This window comes from Sinocyclocheilus anshuiensis, unplaced genomic scaffold (assembly GCF_001515605.1).
Source record: "Sinocyclocheilus anshuiensis isolate Anshui unplaced genomic scaffold, SAMN03320099.WGS_v1.1 scaffold678, whole genome shotgun sequence".
Taxonomy (NCBI): Eukaryota; Metazoa; Chordata; class Actinopteri; order Cypriniformes; family Cyprinidae; genus Sinocyclocheilus; species Sinocyclocheilus anshuiensis.
This window is the reverse complement of record NW_015544157.1, coordinates 201,804-215,003: the sequence shown is the minus strand read 5'-3', so window position 1 is coordinate 215,003 and position 13,200 is coordinate 201,804. Positions and strand designations below refer to the sequence as shown.

The 13,200-nt window shown below is 38.2% G+C and overlaps 1 protein-coding gene across 1 annotated transcript in view; it reads left to right on the top strand.

Annotated features, from left to right (window-relative positions):
• Positions 1-12,925, top strand: part of LOC107695447 (neprilysin-like) — a 47,843-nt gene extending 34,918 nt beyond the window's left edge. Inside the window, exons 10-24 of the mRNA XM_016495350.1 lie at positions 4,394-4,495; positions 4,621-4,757; positions 5,982-6,075; positions 6,165-6,293; positions 8,758-8,856; positions 9,083-9,160; positions 9,258-9,361; positions 9,503-9,561; positions 9,669-9,788; positions 9,877-10,010; positions 10,418-10,483; positions 11,070-11,165; positions 11,585-11,661; positions 11,773-11,902; positions 12,272-12,925. Of these exons, the coding sequence (XP_016350836.1) occupies positions 4,394-4,495; positions 4,621-4,757; positions 5,982-6,075; positions 6,165-6,293; positions 8,758-8,856; positions 9,083-9,160; positions 9,258-9,361; positions 9,503-9,561; positions 9,669-9,788; positions 9,877-10,010; positions 10,418-10,483; positions 11,070-11,165; positions 11,585-11,661; positions 11,773-11,872 (1,395 nt within the window). The 3' untranslated portion in view covers positions 11,873-11,902; positions 12,272-12,925. The remainder of the gene's footprint in view (positions 1-4,393; positions 4,496-4,620; positions 4,758-5,981; positions 6,076-6,164; positions 6,294-8,757; positions 8,857-9,082; positions 9,161-9,257; positions 9,362-9,502; positions 9,562-9,668; positions 9,789-9,876; positions 10,011-10,417; positions 10,484-11,069; positions 11,166-11,584; positions 11,662-11,772; positions 11,903-12,271) is intronic.
• Positions 12,926-13,200: the final 275 nt, after the last annotated feature.

The following is a 13,200-nucleotide window of genomic DNA, read 5'->3' as shown; positions in this document are numbered from 1 at the left end:
AAATTTGAAATCAGTTCTAATCAGGTTGACTTCGAATCTTCGGATTCGAGTCCTCTCAAAACCTGAATTAATTAATAATAATTAATTCCCTAAGAAAAGTAATCAGACATTACAAGTGTGTAGGAGATAGCATCATCTGTAGAGCGGTTGGGGTGGTATGCAAATTGTAGAGGGTCTAGTGAAGAGGGCAAAGTGGAGTGGATGTGTTTTTTGACCAGTCGTTCAAAGCACTTCATTGTGATGGGAGTCAGTGCTACAGGGCGATAATCATTGAGACTTGTCACCGTTGACTTAGGCACCAGGATGATGGTGATCTTTTTGAAGCATGCAGGGACCACAGCCTGGCTCAGGGAGATGTTGAAGATGTCAGTGAAGACATCTGCCAGCTGGTCAGCACAGTCCCTGAGCACTCTTCCTGGAATGTTGTCTGGGCCTGCAGCTTTCCGTGGATTGACTCTGGATAACATCCTCCTTACATCAGCTGAAGCCAGACAGAGCACCTGCTCCTCAGGAGTGGGCATGGATTTAAGTGCCTGTATGTCATTCAGAGCTTCAAACCATGCATAGAAATCATTCAACAAGCCAGGGAGGTGGGTGTCACTGTTGTTGGCATGTGGTGTGATTTTGTAATCTGTTAGGGCCTGGATGCCCTGCCACATGCATCTGGCATCCTTAGTATCACAGAAGTGGTTGTTAATTTTCTGTGCATACTGGCATTTTGCTTTCCTGATGGCCTTGGAAAGCTGAGCTCTTGCTGACCTGAGAGGCCCTTCCTCCCCCAGTTTGAAGGCAGCATCCCTCTGTCTGAGCAGGGCATGGACCTCAGCTGTTAGCCACGGCTTCTGGTTGGCACGCATAATTATGGATTTTTCAACAGTGACATCCTCAATGCACTTCTCTATGTACCCAGTCACAGAGTTTGTATATTCTTCCAAACAGACATGCTGGTCATAGGTGGCAGCTTCCTTGAACATGTTCCAGTCCGTGCTCTCAAAGCAGTCTTGTAAGGCTGAAGTGGCTTCTTCTCTCCAGACTTTGATGGTCCTGCTTACTGGCCTGGTGCGTTTCAGCAGTGGCCTGTATGCTGGGAAGAGCAGCACGCAGAGCTGGTCTGATAGTCCCAGGTGGGGGCGGGGGATGGCTTTGTGTGAGTCACGGACATTTGTGTAAAATAAATCCAGCATATTGTCTCCTCTTGTGGCAAAGTTGACATGCTGGTGAAACTTTGGTGCAACAGTTTTCAAGTTTGCATGGTTGAAATCCCCGGCAATAATGAAAAAGCCATCTGGGTGGGCCGTTTGTTGCTCACTGATGGCGTCGTGAAGCTCGCGCATCGCCTCATTAGCACTGGGAGGGATGTACACTGCTATTATGATAATAGCTTTAAATTCCTGCGGTAGATAAAACGGCCGGCATTTCACCACCAAAAACTCTATCTGTGGCGAGCAGTGGGTAGCGATTGCCGAGGTATTAACACACCAGTCATTGTTTATATAAACACAGAGTCCGCCACCTCTGCTCTTACCAGAGGTCTCAGTGATCCTATCCGCACGGAATGATGTTAGCCCCTGTAGCTGGATGGCTGTGTCAGGGATGTTGCTCTGCAGCCATGTTTCCGTAAAGATAAACACACAGCAGTTCTTTGTTTCAGACTGGGTGGTCATTCGGAGTCTGAGGTGATCCATTTTATTATCCAGAGAGCATACATTGGCCAGTAGTACTGACGGGAGAGCTGGTCGGCTATGATTAGCTTTTAGCCTCCAGCGGACACCGGCTCGTTTGCCTCACTTATGGTTTCTCTCGTACCACTTGCGGTGCCTCCGTCCCCGTATAGCTGGATCGCGCGAAACCATGGTGAGCTTTTGTCCGCTTAGTAATCCTAGGCCACGTAGTAATTCTCTTATTGATTCCGGTATATTTTTTATATATTTTTTTAGCTAAATCTTTTTGGAGTTACTTGAAACTTTATAGTACATTCATTGGCCAAGAAACAGTATGTTTCTTTGTTTAACCCATATAATGTGTTTGTGCTCCACACTGAAACTGTTTGCTCAAGTGGCTGCACAGCTTAACTTTGATAAATATCTCTGTCATGTTTTCCCAAATGCTCCTGGTGATGTTTTTACCTTTTATGATAGTGAGGTCATTCCTATTTAGTTTACACAGTATGGATTAGCAGTTTATGAAGTTTATGATTACAGTATGAAGCCGGTTTCAGTTTTTACCCAGGTAAGTTCACGTTTAGTTTGAGCAAACTCTGAATTTTCGGGCTTAAGAAGGTGAGTTGGTTTTTAGCGGCTTTCGTCACCATGGTAACTTACACTACATGGCTACCCTGCTCCGGAGCAGGTTTTATTCTGGGTTAGAGATCACAAACCCAAACTGGACCAATCAGCTGTGAGCAAAGTGACACATATCTGATGCAATGAAGCCACTCCCCCGTATCTATTGCTCCAAATTAAAGCAGTTTACAGTCAAATAATTTTAGAGACAAAATTGCCTGACTTTTGCAGCTACTTATTTATTATATTTATATTATATTAATTGCAATTGTTTATAATTCATATAATATATTCATATAATTATTATATGAAGTAGCAATTAATTTTAAGCTTCATATTTAAATTAAATATATATATATATACAGTATATATATATATATATATATATATACATACACACACACACACACATACATACATATAGATAAGCTTTAATATATCCAACTTTTAAAATGCATAGACATATATTTTCTTTTTGCTGCCAAACTTTTGTTGCAGCAGAAATGTTTATTCCTGCCTTGTAAATGCATTTAAATGTATTACATTTTTAATAACGACATCTCTTAATCTTCAGCGGAAAAGTGAATTGCGCTGACTCTCGTGAGAAGTGAATCTAAATGACGCCTTGCTGATGCTCTCCACAGGTTCCCTGTGATTGGATGTTTGCTGCACGTGTCACATGTTCAGGTGCATGTGCTCCAGAGTTAATCACAAACTCTGGTTAAAACTCTGAGTTGGGAGAGAAGGTTTATATCGAGCTTTGTAAGCCCAGTGAACCTGATCTTAACCAGGTTGGCTTTATCGGGTTTTGTCAACTCAAAACTGACTCTGCAACTCTGAGTTTGTTCATCTCACTTCGTGCTACAGGCCACTGGTCATTTGTGTTGGAGCTCGAGTCAGACCCACATAGCTTTCGAGACCTTTCTCTTGACAATAAATGCTCATACTCAGTAAAAATCTGCATTTGTGCATTTGGGGTTTGGTTTAGAGCAGTGGTTCTCAAACCTGTCCTGGAGTACCCCCAGCCCTGCACATTTTGTATGTCTCCCTCATCTATCACACCTGATTCAACTCATCAGCTCATTAGTGGAGACTGCAAGACCTGGTCTGCATCCGAAAACTCTAAAATGCTGCCTTCGGAGGCAGCATTCCAAGGCAGGAAGGCATCAAGGCATATCCGAATCCAAATTCTGCTTCACTTCCTGTCTCCGGGGGTACCTTCTTCTGATCGAATTTTGAAGGCAGCATAGATGTATCCTTCGCTGCCGTTGATATCCCACAATCCTGTGCGTTCCATTCTGCGTGACGGTTGAGCTAAAAAATAAAAACGGCGTCTGAAAGTTGCGTTTGGTGGTCAGTTTGTGTGTAAATGTATATTTCTGACTAACTTTTTGCACTTTTGATGTTATTTCTAGCGAGAAATCAGTATTATAGTAATTCAATATTTGTTTAGTTATCACCAAAACTCATTCTATTTTGTTGTAGATCACTAAACCGTTACGAAAAACGGCGTCTGAAAGTTGCGTTTGGTGGTCAGTTTGTGTGTAAATGTATATTTCTGACTAACTTTTTGCACTTTTGATGTTATTTCTAGCGAGAAATCAGTATTATAGTAATTCAATATTTGTTTAGTTATAACAAAAAATGTTCTATTTTGTTGTAGATCATTAAACCGTTACGCTGCCTCAGAAGCCTGTCCGAAATCAGTTTCATGAGGTGCCTTCGTGCAAAAACGCTGCCTGTAAAGTCATTGCCTCATACGGCAGCGAGGCAGCAAGTCAGCTGCCTAAGTTTTCGGATGCAGCCCTGAAGTGAGTGTGTACAGATATAGGGAGACATACAAAATGTGCAGTGCTGGGGGTACTTCATGGAGAGGTTTGAGAGCCACTGGTTTAGAGGACTGTGCACAGCAAAGTTATGTTCTAAATACTCAAGAGGCAATGGCATTTCAAACAGTTCAAAAAGAATATTACAGTATTGGGGATTGGGCTGCTGTACGTAAAAAGTGAAGAGACTGAAATAACTGGACAAAAAGCTGTTAAACATCCTTCTCACATCCTCTGAAATGCTGTCACCCTTTTTGCAGTTTCATGCTCTCCTTGTCTTCACAGGCAACAGACACACCAGAGGACAGAAACAACCCGGTTCTACTTTACAACAAGATGCCTCTGGAGATCCTGAACAACAACTTCACTCTGGAGTTTGATTCCAGGGTAATAATAAAAAAATAAATAAAAAAGCTTCAACTCCCATGCAGTGAACAGTAATATTATCTTATCCTCATAAAACTACAATGAATTAATGGGTTTTCATTTAGGTCTGCAATGCTCCTTTTCAGGTGTTCAACTGGACACTCTTCACTAATAAGATCATGGACACAGTTGGCATTCCCATTACAGACAGTGAGGAGGTTATTGTGTATGCCCCAAACTATTTTAAGAGGCTGAACCCTGTCCTTGCCAAGTACACAAAGAGGTAATTTCACATGCAATCTTCTACTTCTCATATTATTTTTCTAGTGTGCAATTGCATATGGTGCTCACTGCTCGCATTTTCTGTATACATGGTATATACTGTATATGACCTACTACCTTTTAAAAATGTGTTGAATATACTGCGCGAGATGCTGTATCCCAGAATGAAATGCCCTTAGCTTGAAAAAAATGAGTCGGCATGAAATGGAAATTCAGATTTTTTTTTTAGACACATAGTTTAATTTAGTTCATTCAAAATAAATCTGTTTAGTTGGGTCAACACAGTTTAGTTTGTTTAGGTCAAATTAATTAAACGTGTTTCACTTAATTACATCAAAAAAAAAAAAAGTTTAATGTGGGACCAAATATTTTTTATTAATGCTGAAGTTTAATTAATTTTCTTATGTTTAAACAAGGAGTTGTTCATCCTTATACAAAATGTATATAATGAACAAATAGGAAAAAAGACTGTTGTCATTACTGACATTATAGAACAGAAGAGACTTTTACTAACAGAGTGTCCATAGCCCTTCTGCAAAATATAAAATAACACTCAATCCCTAAATGTACTCTTCTAATGCAGTCCCTTGCAAAACATGCCAAGAACTAGAGATCCACTGCCCATGATTCATGCAGTTTTGTGGCAGGTTGCTTGAGGGGAGGTTTTGAAACTTCTGGGGGAAGTACTGACCCCAAACTTCAAAACTTATTGTTACAAAAGATTTGTACGTTTAATATGTGAGCAACTTGTAGATGATTTTCTTATAGTGGAATGATGTATTTAAAATAACGTGGAGATATTTTTAAATCAATTTCTAGACTCCTATAGGAATCCTCAACCTTTTTTTTTTTCTCTCTGAAGACCTTGCAGAACTCTTGAGATTGTGGCATGATGACACCACAACTTAATAGCAAAATAGCTGGCACCTGAGTCTAATTTACCTTTTCCCTTTTTTTTTTTTTTACTTACTGAGTCTACTTACTTTTTCCATGTGACTGTTGTTTTTTTAAGCTCAATTTCAATTTAAATTGTGAAGAATTCTACAAAATATCAATTTAATGTGCCATTTGTTAGGGTGTATCAATTTCATTAATATGCAATATTTAAAAAAGGGTCAAATGTTTGCTTGCCAAAATATGTCAAAAAAGCCATTTCCATGGGATGTACTTATTTTTCCACATGACTGTACATACAGTATAACTCATTCTGTGATTGTATGTGCAGGGACGTTCAGAACTACATGGTGTGGCGTTTCATTATGAATCTGGTGGCTGGTTTGAGCAGGACATACAGGGAGACCAGGAAAGCATTCAGAAAGGTAAAGAGCAAAAAAAAACAAAACTTAAAACTGTGAATTAACAGGCATAATTTTATACACATTTATAATCTTGCTACCACCCCTCTCAGGCTATCTATGGAACCACCTCTGAACCAGCAGTTTGGAGACAGTGTGCCATCTATGTGAACAACAACATGGAGAATGCTGTGGGGAGACTGTATGTGGAGGAAGCCTTTGCAGGAGATAGCAAAGACATGGTGAGCTGTATGTGTGCAGTATATGCCTGTATGGGTCCTATAATGGCTCTTGAAAATGTGCTTGTGTATGTTTGTACATACTCTTGAGTCCTGTGTGGGATGATTTAAATCGGATCCATTTTCTCGTATGCATGTAAGAACAGCTGAGCATTGCACCAGTACCACCTGTCATAAAACACACTATCTGACACTCCATTAATCACTGGACTCTCCTGGCCTCAAGCCCACCACATGTACATGGCAGCACCCTAATTTCATTTTTCTACTAATATTGTCAAACAGCAGCCATACATGCATATATTTTTGCGAAACCCTGACATAAAGAATTCCATCGCATCTCAACCTATGTGTTTTATGTCTGTTTAACAGTTTTTGTGGAAATTACATTTTAAACATTTTAGAATAAAATGGCATACTGCTTTGTTACAATAGTTGTAATCTAAATGCACATTTGTAACCTAAATAATAGTAAATATTTACTATTACAACTTGACTGGAAATGATAATCATTATAAATATTCTGCTCACAATTTATATTTTTGCCTCATCTTTTGCACATTTAATCTCATTGGCTCTTAAGTGGCTTCTCCTTGGTAAACAAGTCCACTAAAATTTGATAAAAATTACAACTATGGGTCAGTGTAGTTTTTGAAAAATTGATAGAAATCATTAAAAAAAAAAAAGAGAGACATTTTATGTATATAAACAACCCCTTGTATATGTGACCTTGGACCACAAAACCATTCATAAGGGTCAATTTTATGAAACAGAGATTTATACAAAATCTGAAAGTTGAATAAATAAGCTTTCCATTGATGTATGGTTTGTTAGGATAGGACAATATTTGGTCAAGATACATTTCAAATAATACATTATTTGAAAATCTGGAATATGAGAGTGCAAAAAAAAAAAAAAAACATAAAAATAAATAAATAAAAATATTGAGAAAATCACCTTTAAAGTTGTCCAAAATAAGTTCTTAGCAATGCATATTACTAATCAAAAATTAAGTTTTGAGATATTTACAGTAGGAAATTTAGAAAATATCTTCATGGAACATGATCTTTACTTAACATCCTAATGATTTTTGGCATAAAAGAAAAATCGATAATTTTGACCCATACAATGTATTGTTGGCTATTGCTACAAATATACCCCAGCGACTTAAGACTGGTTTTGTGGTCCAGGGTCAAATATAAAAGTGCCTGTAGCTGAAGAAACACTTTAATTGTAGAATTCTCTTCATTTACTGAAAGGAATCATCAGGAAGATTAGTATTTTTTTTATATTTGAATGGACAATGTAATGTAATAGCCTCATGTACAATAATTTCATGTACAGGATGTGCTGTGTAGATTGGTGAATAATATCAGCTTGCTTGATGACATTTGTTTTTTTGGCATATGTCAGCAGCATTTGGGTTTACGACTATACTCGCCTACAAAAGCACATGCATAATAGCAAGTGTTAGCATTGTGGGTGCTTGTCCATGATCAGGTGGCCCATACAAGGCCCACCCATAAATCATTCCTCACATCAATGTCGTGCCAGTGGGTATGAGGTCACCAGGATAATGTTACAGATATTCACACCGAGTCATATGTCAATGATTAGCCTTATCCAGCACTGTCTATCTCAGTAGCAGTTTTTGGCACGGGCGAACCGGGCAGCCGCCGGGGGCGGCATTTTTTCATGATACATGGGGGGCGGCACGAGCAGTTAAAAAAAATAAAAAAATACTCTGCACCGCCGAGTAGATAAATATAGATAATATTTTTCTATTATCTATCATTTCACTGTGTGGGGAATTGGAAAATTGGCGCCCCTGCTTGCTGAGAAGGTGCCGTGCACAGAAGCTAGCAATACTCTAATGGAATTAGTGGGCTAAAGTCAGTCACACCTCGACTTTCTTCCAAATAACGCACATTTCATTCATAATATTATAAATACAGGCCTATAGTTCCTGCACATTTTTGTTTTTCTGAATTGTGTGAAATGGCTAATAAAAATAGGTTATACAAAACGATTATGTGGTCACCAAGGGGAATTGGTTTAGTCTTGATTTCTGGTCGTGAGTGACAGTGTTGGGGGGATGGGAAATCTGTTGATTGTCGAGTGCCAAATAAACACAGAGATGGACAGGAAAAGGTCAAAGCCATCAGGTGCCCAATTTAGAAAAAAAGAAAAGAAGAAGAGGAGAAACGAGCAAAAGATAAAGTTATGCAACTATGTTCTCTCTGTATGATTATTACGGTATCCACCCTTTCTGTCGGGAGAGAGAGAAGCCGCAGCGTGTGAACGCGCCGCCATCTTGGATATCTTGGTTTAATGTAAACATGGGAAAGTAATTTAATCCAAAGGATGAACAGTATGAGCACAACCTACTAAACAATTCCCAACCAGAATGTGTATGGAATTTCTGTGGAGAAATGATGTCTGATGATGTCCTTTGTGATTTTCTCAGATGGATGAGATGATCACTAACATCAGAGAGGTATTTGTGAGTAATCTGGATGATCTAGCTTGGATGGATGCTGAAACTAAGAAAGCTGCAGAGGAGAAGGTGAGGCTTATTTTTAATTCTATGTTTCAAGTTAAAGGTTAATGATACTGCACAATCACTGCTGCTCAAAAATGCCAGAACATGACTAAAAGTATCTTTGAATGCTCATTCCATAGAAATCTTTTCTTTTCTTTTTAAAGAAATAAAGAGTTTGCTGATAATTGACTTTTTGCTGTACCAAAGACACACATTAATAATACTATTTCTTTACTTTTCTTCACTACAGGCACGAGCAATCAGAGAAAGAATAGGTTTTTCAGAAAATATCATGAACAACACATACCTGGACCAGGAATACCAAGATGTGAGTGCCTACAAGATGAAGGGTGAATTTAAAAGATCATGTTAATTAAAATAATTGAAAATTAATCTGTTGTGCAAATCTTCCATTTTCCTATTAGTTAAGCTACAGTGCAGAAGAATACTTTGAGAACATTCTAAAGAACTTGGAGTTTGGTCAGAAGAAACGCCTAAAGAAACTGAGAATCAAAGTGAACAAAGAAGAGTAAGAACTTATAAGATATATGATTGTATAACTGTGCTCTAAAATAGTGTTTCCGTTTTCCCAGTTTAGTAACTGTCATAAAACCCTAACGAATAAAGAGCTCTAATTAAATATTAAAGTGATATGCATCTTTAATTCAAGGTGGATCACAGGAGCTGCTGTTGTCAATGCATTCTACTCATCTAGCAGAAACCAAATAGGTATTTGAATCACATTTACACAATGTAGCAGTAACTATAATAATAATAATAATAATCTGCTTTGTCTAACCATGAAGAATTCATTTGAGTTATCTGCTTTCTTTTAGTATTTCCTGCAGGTATTCTTCAGCCACCATTCTTTGGTAAAGGTCAGCCCTGGTCTCTGAACTATGGCGGCATTGGGATGGTCATTGGGCATGAGATCACTCACGGCTTTGATGACAATGGTATCAGACTCCAAACTGATCTCCCTTATATATTTTGTCACGCAACAGTGTTGCAGGGTTAATTTTCCATATTTCTTTCCTTGTTCAGGACGTAATTTTGATAAAGATGGTGACCTCAAAGACTGGTGGACTAAATCTTCAACTCAGAAATTCCATGAGCTTTCCAAATGCATTGTGGACCAGTATGGAAGCTACTCTTGGGATTTGGCGAATGGACAAAATGTATTCAATAACTGTCTATAATGAACATGACCATTTTTTAAATTCCATTTCTTTTACATTATCTATGATTTTTTATTACAAATATGATAGTTATGTTGCACATGATGTCCAGTCAAATAAAGCTTACCATACCGTTTAGAAAACATTGTTTAAAAAATAATAGTTCTATCTACCCTACTGTGCTAGTTTTTTTTTTTACCATTTGTGACTTTCATATCATTGGTTCCTTATAGCTATCTGTGAGTTTCTGACAGCAGTAATTTGGACCTTATTAGTTACACAAATAGTTTTCCTGGAACTAGAATAAGCTGTGATTTTTTTTGAGATGTAGAAAGACATCTACATTTCTGTCTCATTTTCCATCCCCTTTCTTCTTTTTTTCTCTCTTCTGTCCTTTGTGTGAACAGTTAAATGGGAATAATACCCTTGGGGAGAACATTGCTGACAACGGGGGCATTCACCAGTCTTATCAAGTAAAGAGCAGGCAACTTAGCCTTCACTGCATCTCTTTTGACATCCCTTTTTACTGCTAGAATAATTGGTTTAGTTTAATATGCTTTCTCACTTCAAAAAGGGGACAAAAGTTCAGTCATTTTGAAATGTGATCATAATTAAAGTGTTTGCAGTCAAAAGGAGTTATAGTATGAAGGTTAAAAAAACAAACAAACAAACAAACAAAAAATATGATGATAGATACTACTCATATGCTGAGCAGAGAGAGCAGCTCAGTTTGTTCCACTGTGGATGGATTTCTGTCACACTGTGATGACAGAGGGAATCAGCTTAATAGTTTGGATTCTTCCAAAGGGGGAGAAAATTGCTCATGGACTACAGTTCAGTGTGCTTAATACTAGGCCTCACTGAACCATCAAACATAGTCAACAGTATATAATATATAATTCCAAATCTGTCACTTAGGAAAGCCTTCAGAAGGCATTTGGCTGTGAGATAAAACTTCATGTCTGATGTTAATTATTATTTAGAGATTTGAGAGACAATGGTTTGTTTTCAGTAACTGCTTCCCAAGATTCATCAGAATCATTGTGCTTACTTTTTCAGGCCTACCAGAACTATGTGAAAAAACATGGAAAAGAGGCTCCTCTGCCTGGAATTGACCTCGATCACGAGCAACTCTTTTTCCTTAACTTTGCACAGGTGAAACACTTAATTAGAGAACTTGCAGGAATATTCCAGGTTCAGTACCTCTGAAGTTAAGATCAACTGACAGCACTTGTGGCATAATGTTGATTACCACAACAATTATTTTAACATTGAATGTTAGGTTATATTAAATTTTACAACTTCATTGTCATGACAACACAAAGAGGCCAGATTTACTAACAGCTTGCACCACCGCAAACCCTCTTTGGGCCTAAATCATTCACACTAGGTTGTCCTGTTTGGTAAATCTTGCCCATAATGCCAATAAACCCTTAGGCTCAAATATATCAACATTGTCACAAAGCTTACCTTCTTCTGAACTCCTGCATATGACCAGTCTGATGAATACAAATAGGAATGCTTTAATTAAGCTTTTTGAACAACTCCTTTTTTTCTTTTTTTTTTTTTACAAGGTTTGGTGTGGAACACATAGACCAGAGCATGCTGTCAACTCCATCAAAACTGAAGTCCACAGTCCAGGGAAGTTTAGGTATGTATGTTAACCTTCTTTCACTGACAATCATGCACTTCTGTTTTATGCCTTTCAGACTCATGTCAGAATGTGTTGGTAATCACTACTTTGCCATTTCTCTTTGTACAGAGTTCTTGGGTCATTACAGAACTTCCCAGAGTTCGCCAAAGCCTTCCAGTGCCAGAAAAATACCAACATGGTGCCTGAGAAGATTTGCAGAGTGTGGTGATTACTTGAGGAACAGACGATGAGGGTTATATTGAAAGTGAAAAAAGTGAAAGTGACGTGACATGTGGCCAAGTATGGTGACCCATACTTGGAATTAGTGCTCTGCATTTAACCCATCCAAAGTGCACACACACAGCAGTGAACACACACACACCGTGAACACACACCCGGAGCAGTGGGCAGCCATTTTTTGCTGCGGCGCCCGGGGAGCAGTTGGGGGTTCGGTGCCTTGCTCAAGGGCACCTCAGTCGTGGTATTGAAGGTGGGAGAGAGCGCTGTAAATTCACTCCCCCCACCTACAATCCCTGCCGGTACGAGACTCGAACCCTCAACCTTTGGGTTACAAGTCCGACTCTCTAACCATTAGGCCACGACTTCCCCAGCTTCCCATGACTATTATTTAGGGCCCATGGTCCGTATACCATCTCAACTCTCTGCTGACTCTTAGACCACTATGGCAGATGCTGATAAATGTTCTCATCGGTGTAAGCTATGGCCACTATGCTCAACTCCACCAGTGCACTTGAGCCACATATAGAGAGGGGGAGCTGTCTCAGAACACTCCTACAAGCATCAGCCAATTTATTTGAATACAGTTTGTGAGATCATTACTCAGTTCATGGCTCTTACTGTTTTATACACTAAGTAAGTCTGAAGAATAAAGTAAAAAAACAACAAAACAAAAACAAATCTAAAGTAAAGGTTATGTAGAGATACTATCAAAAATTATGACAACGTTAATCAAGTAAAACTGTGAATTGGAGATATTAGTAGCATTATGTTTATACATATTTAACACAATACTCGTATACATACACTGCTTATAGGCTACTGGTCAACTTGATTAGATTCAGTAAGTAACTATGAAGCTACCCAAACATGCCCAAGAATATTATGTGTAGTACCATGGGAGTTAATTGATATTTAAGTGAATTCCAAGAAAATTGTTCAACTCTGTATTCATTTATCTAATTAGCAAATTATCTGATTTGTACACAGCACATTGTAATAAAAAAAAAAAAGTAGATTAATTTGTAATTTGTGTCATTGAATTTATTTTCCTTTGAAGATTTGCTTATTATCATAAAATATTAACTGGAACAATATACATTTTCTGTAAATCAGACACTGAATGTTTGATTTGAAAATCCCAAACATGACAAGACGGATAGACATATTAAAATGTGTCTTTTTATTTCTTCTTTCATTGTGCTGTCCTTGATATTTGTATGAATGGGTGTGCATGTGACAAATAATGTCATTCTGTGAACTGTCACTGAATTAAAGCCTTAAAATGTTTTCAATTCTGTTTTCAACATTTGTCAATGT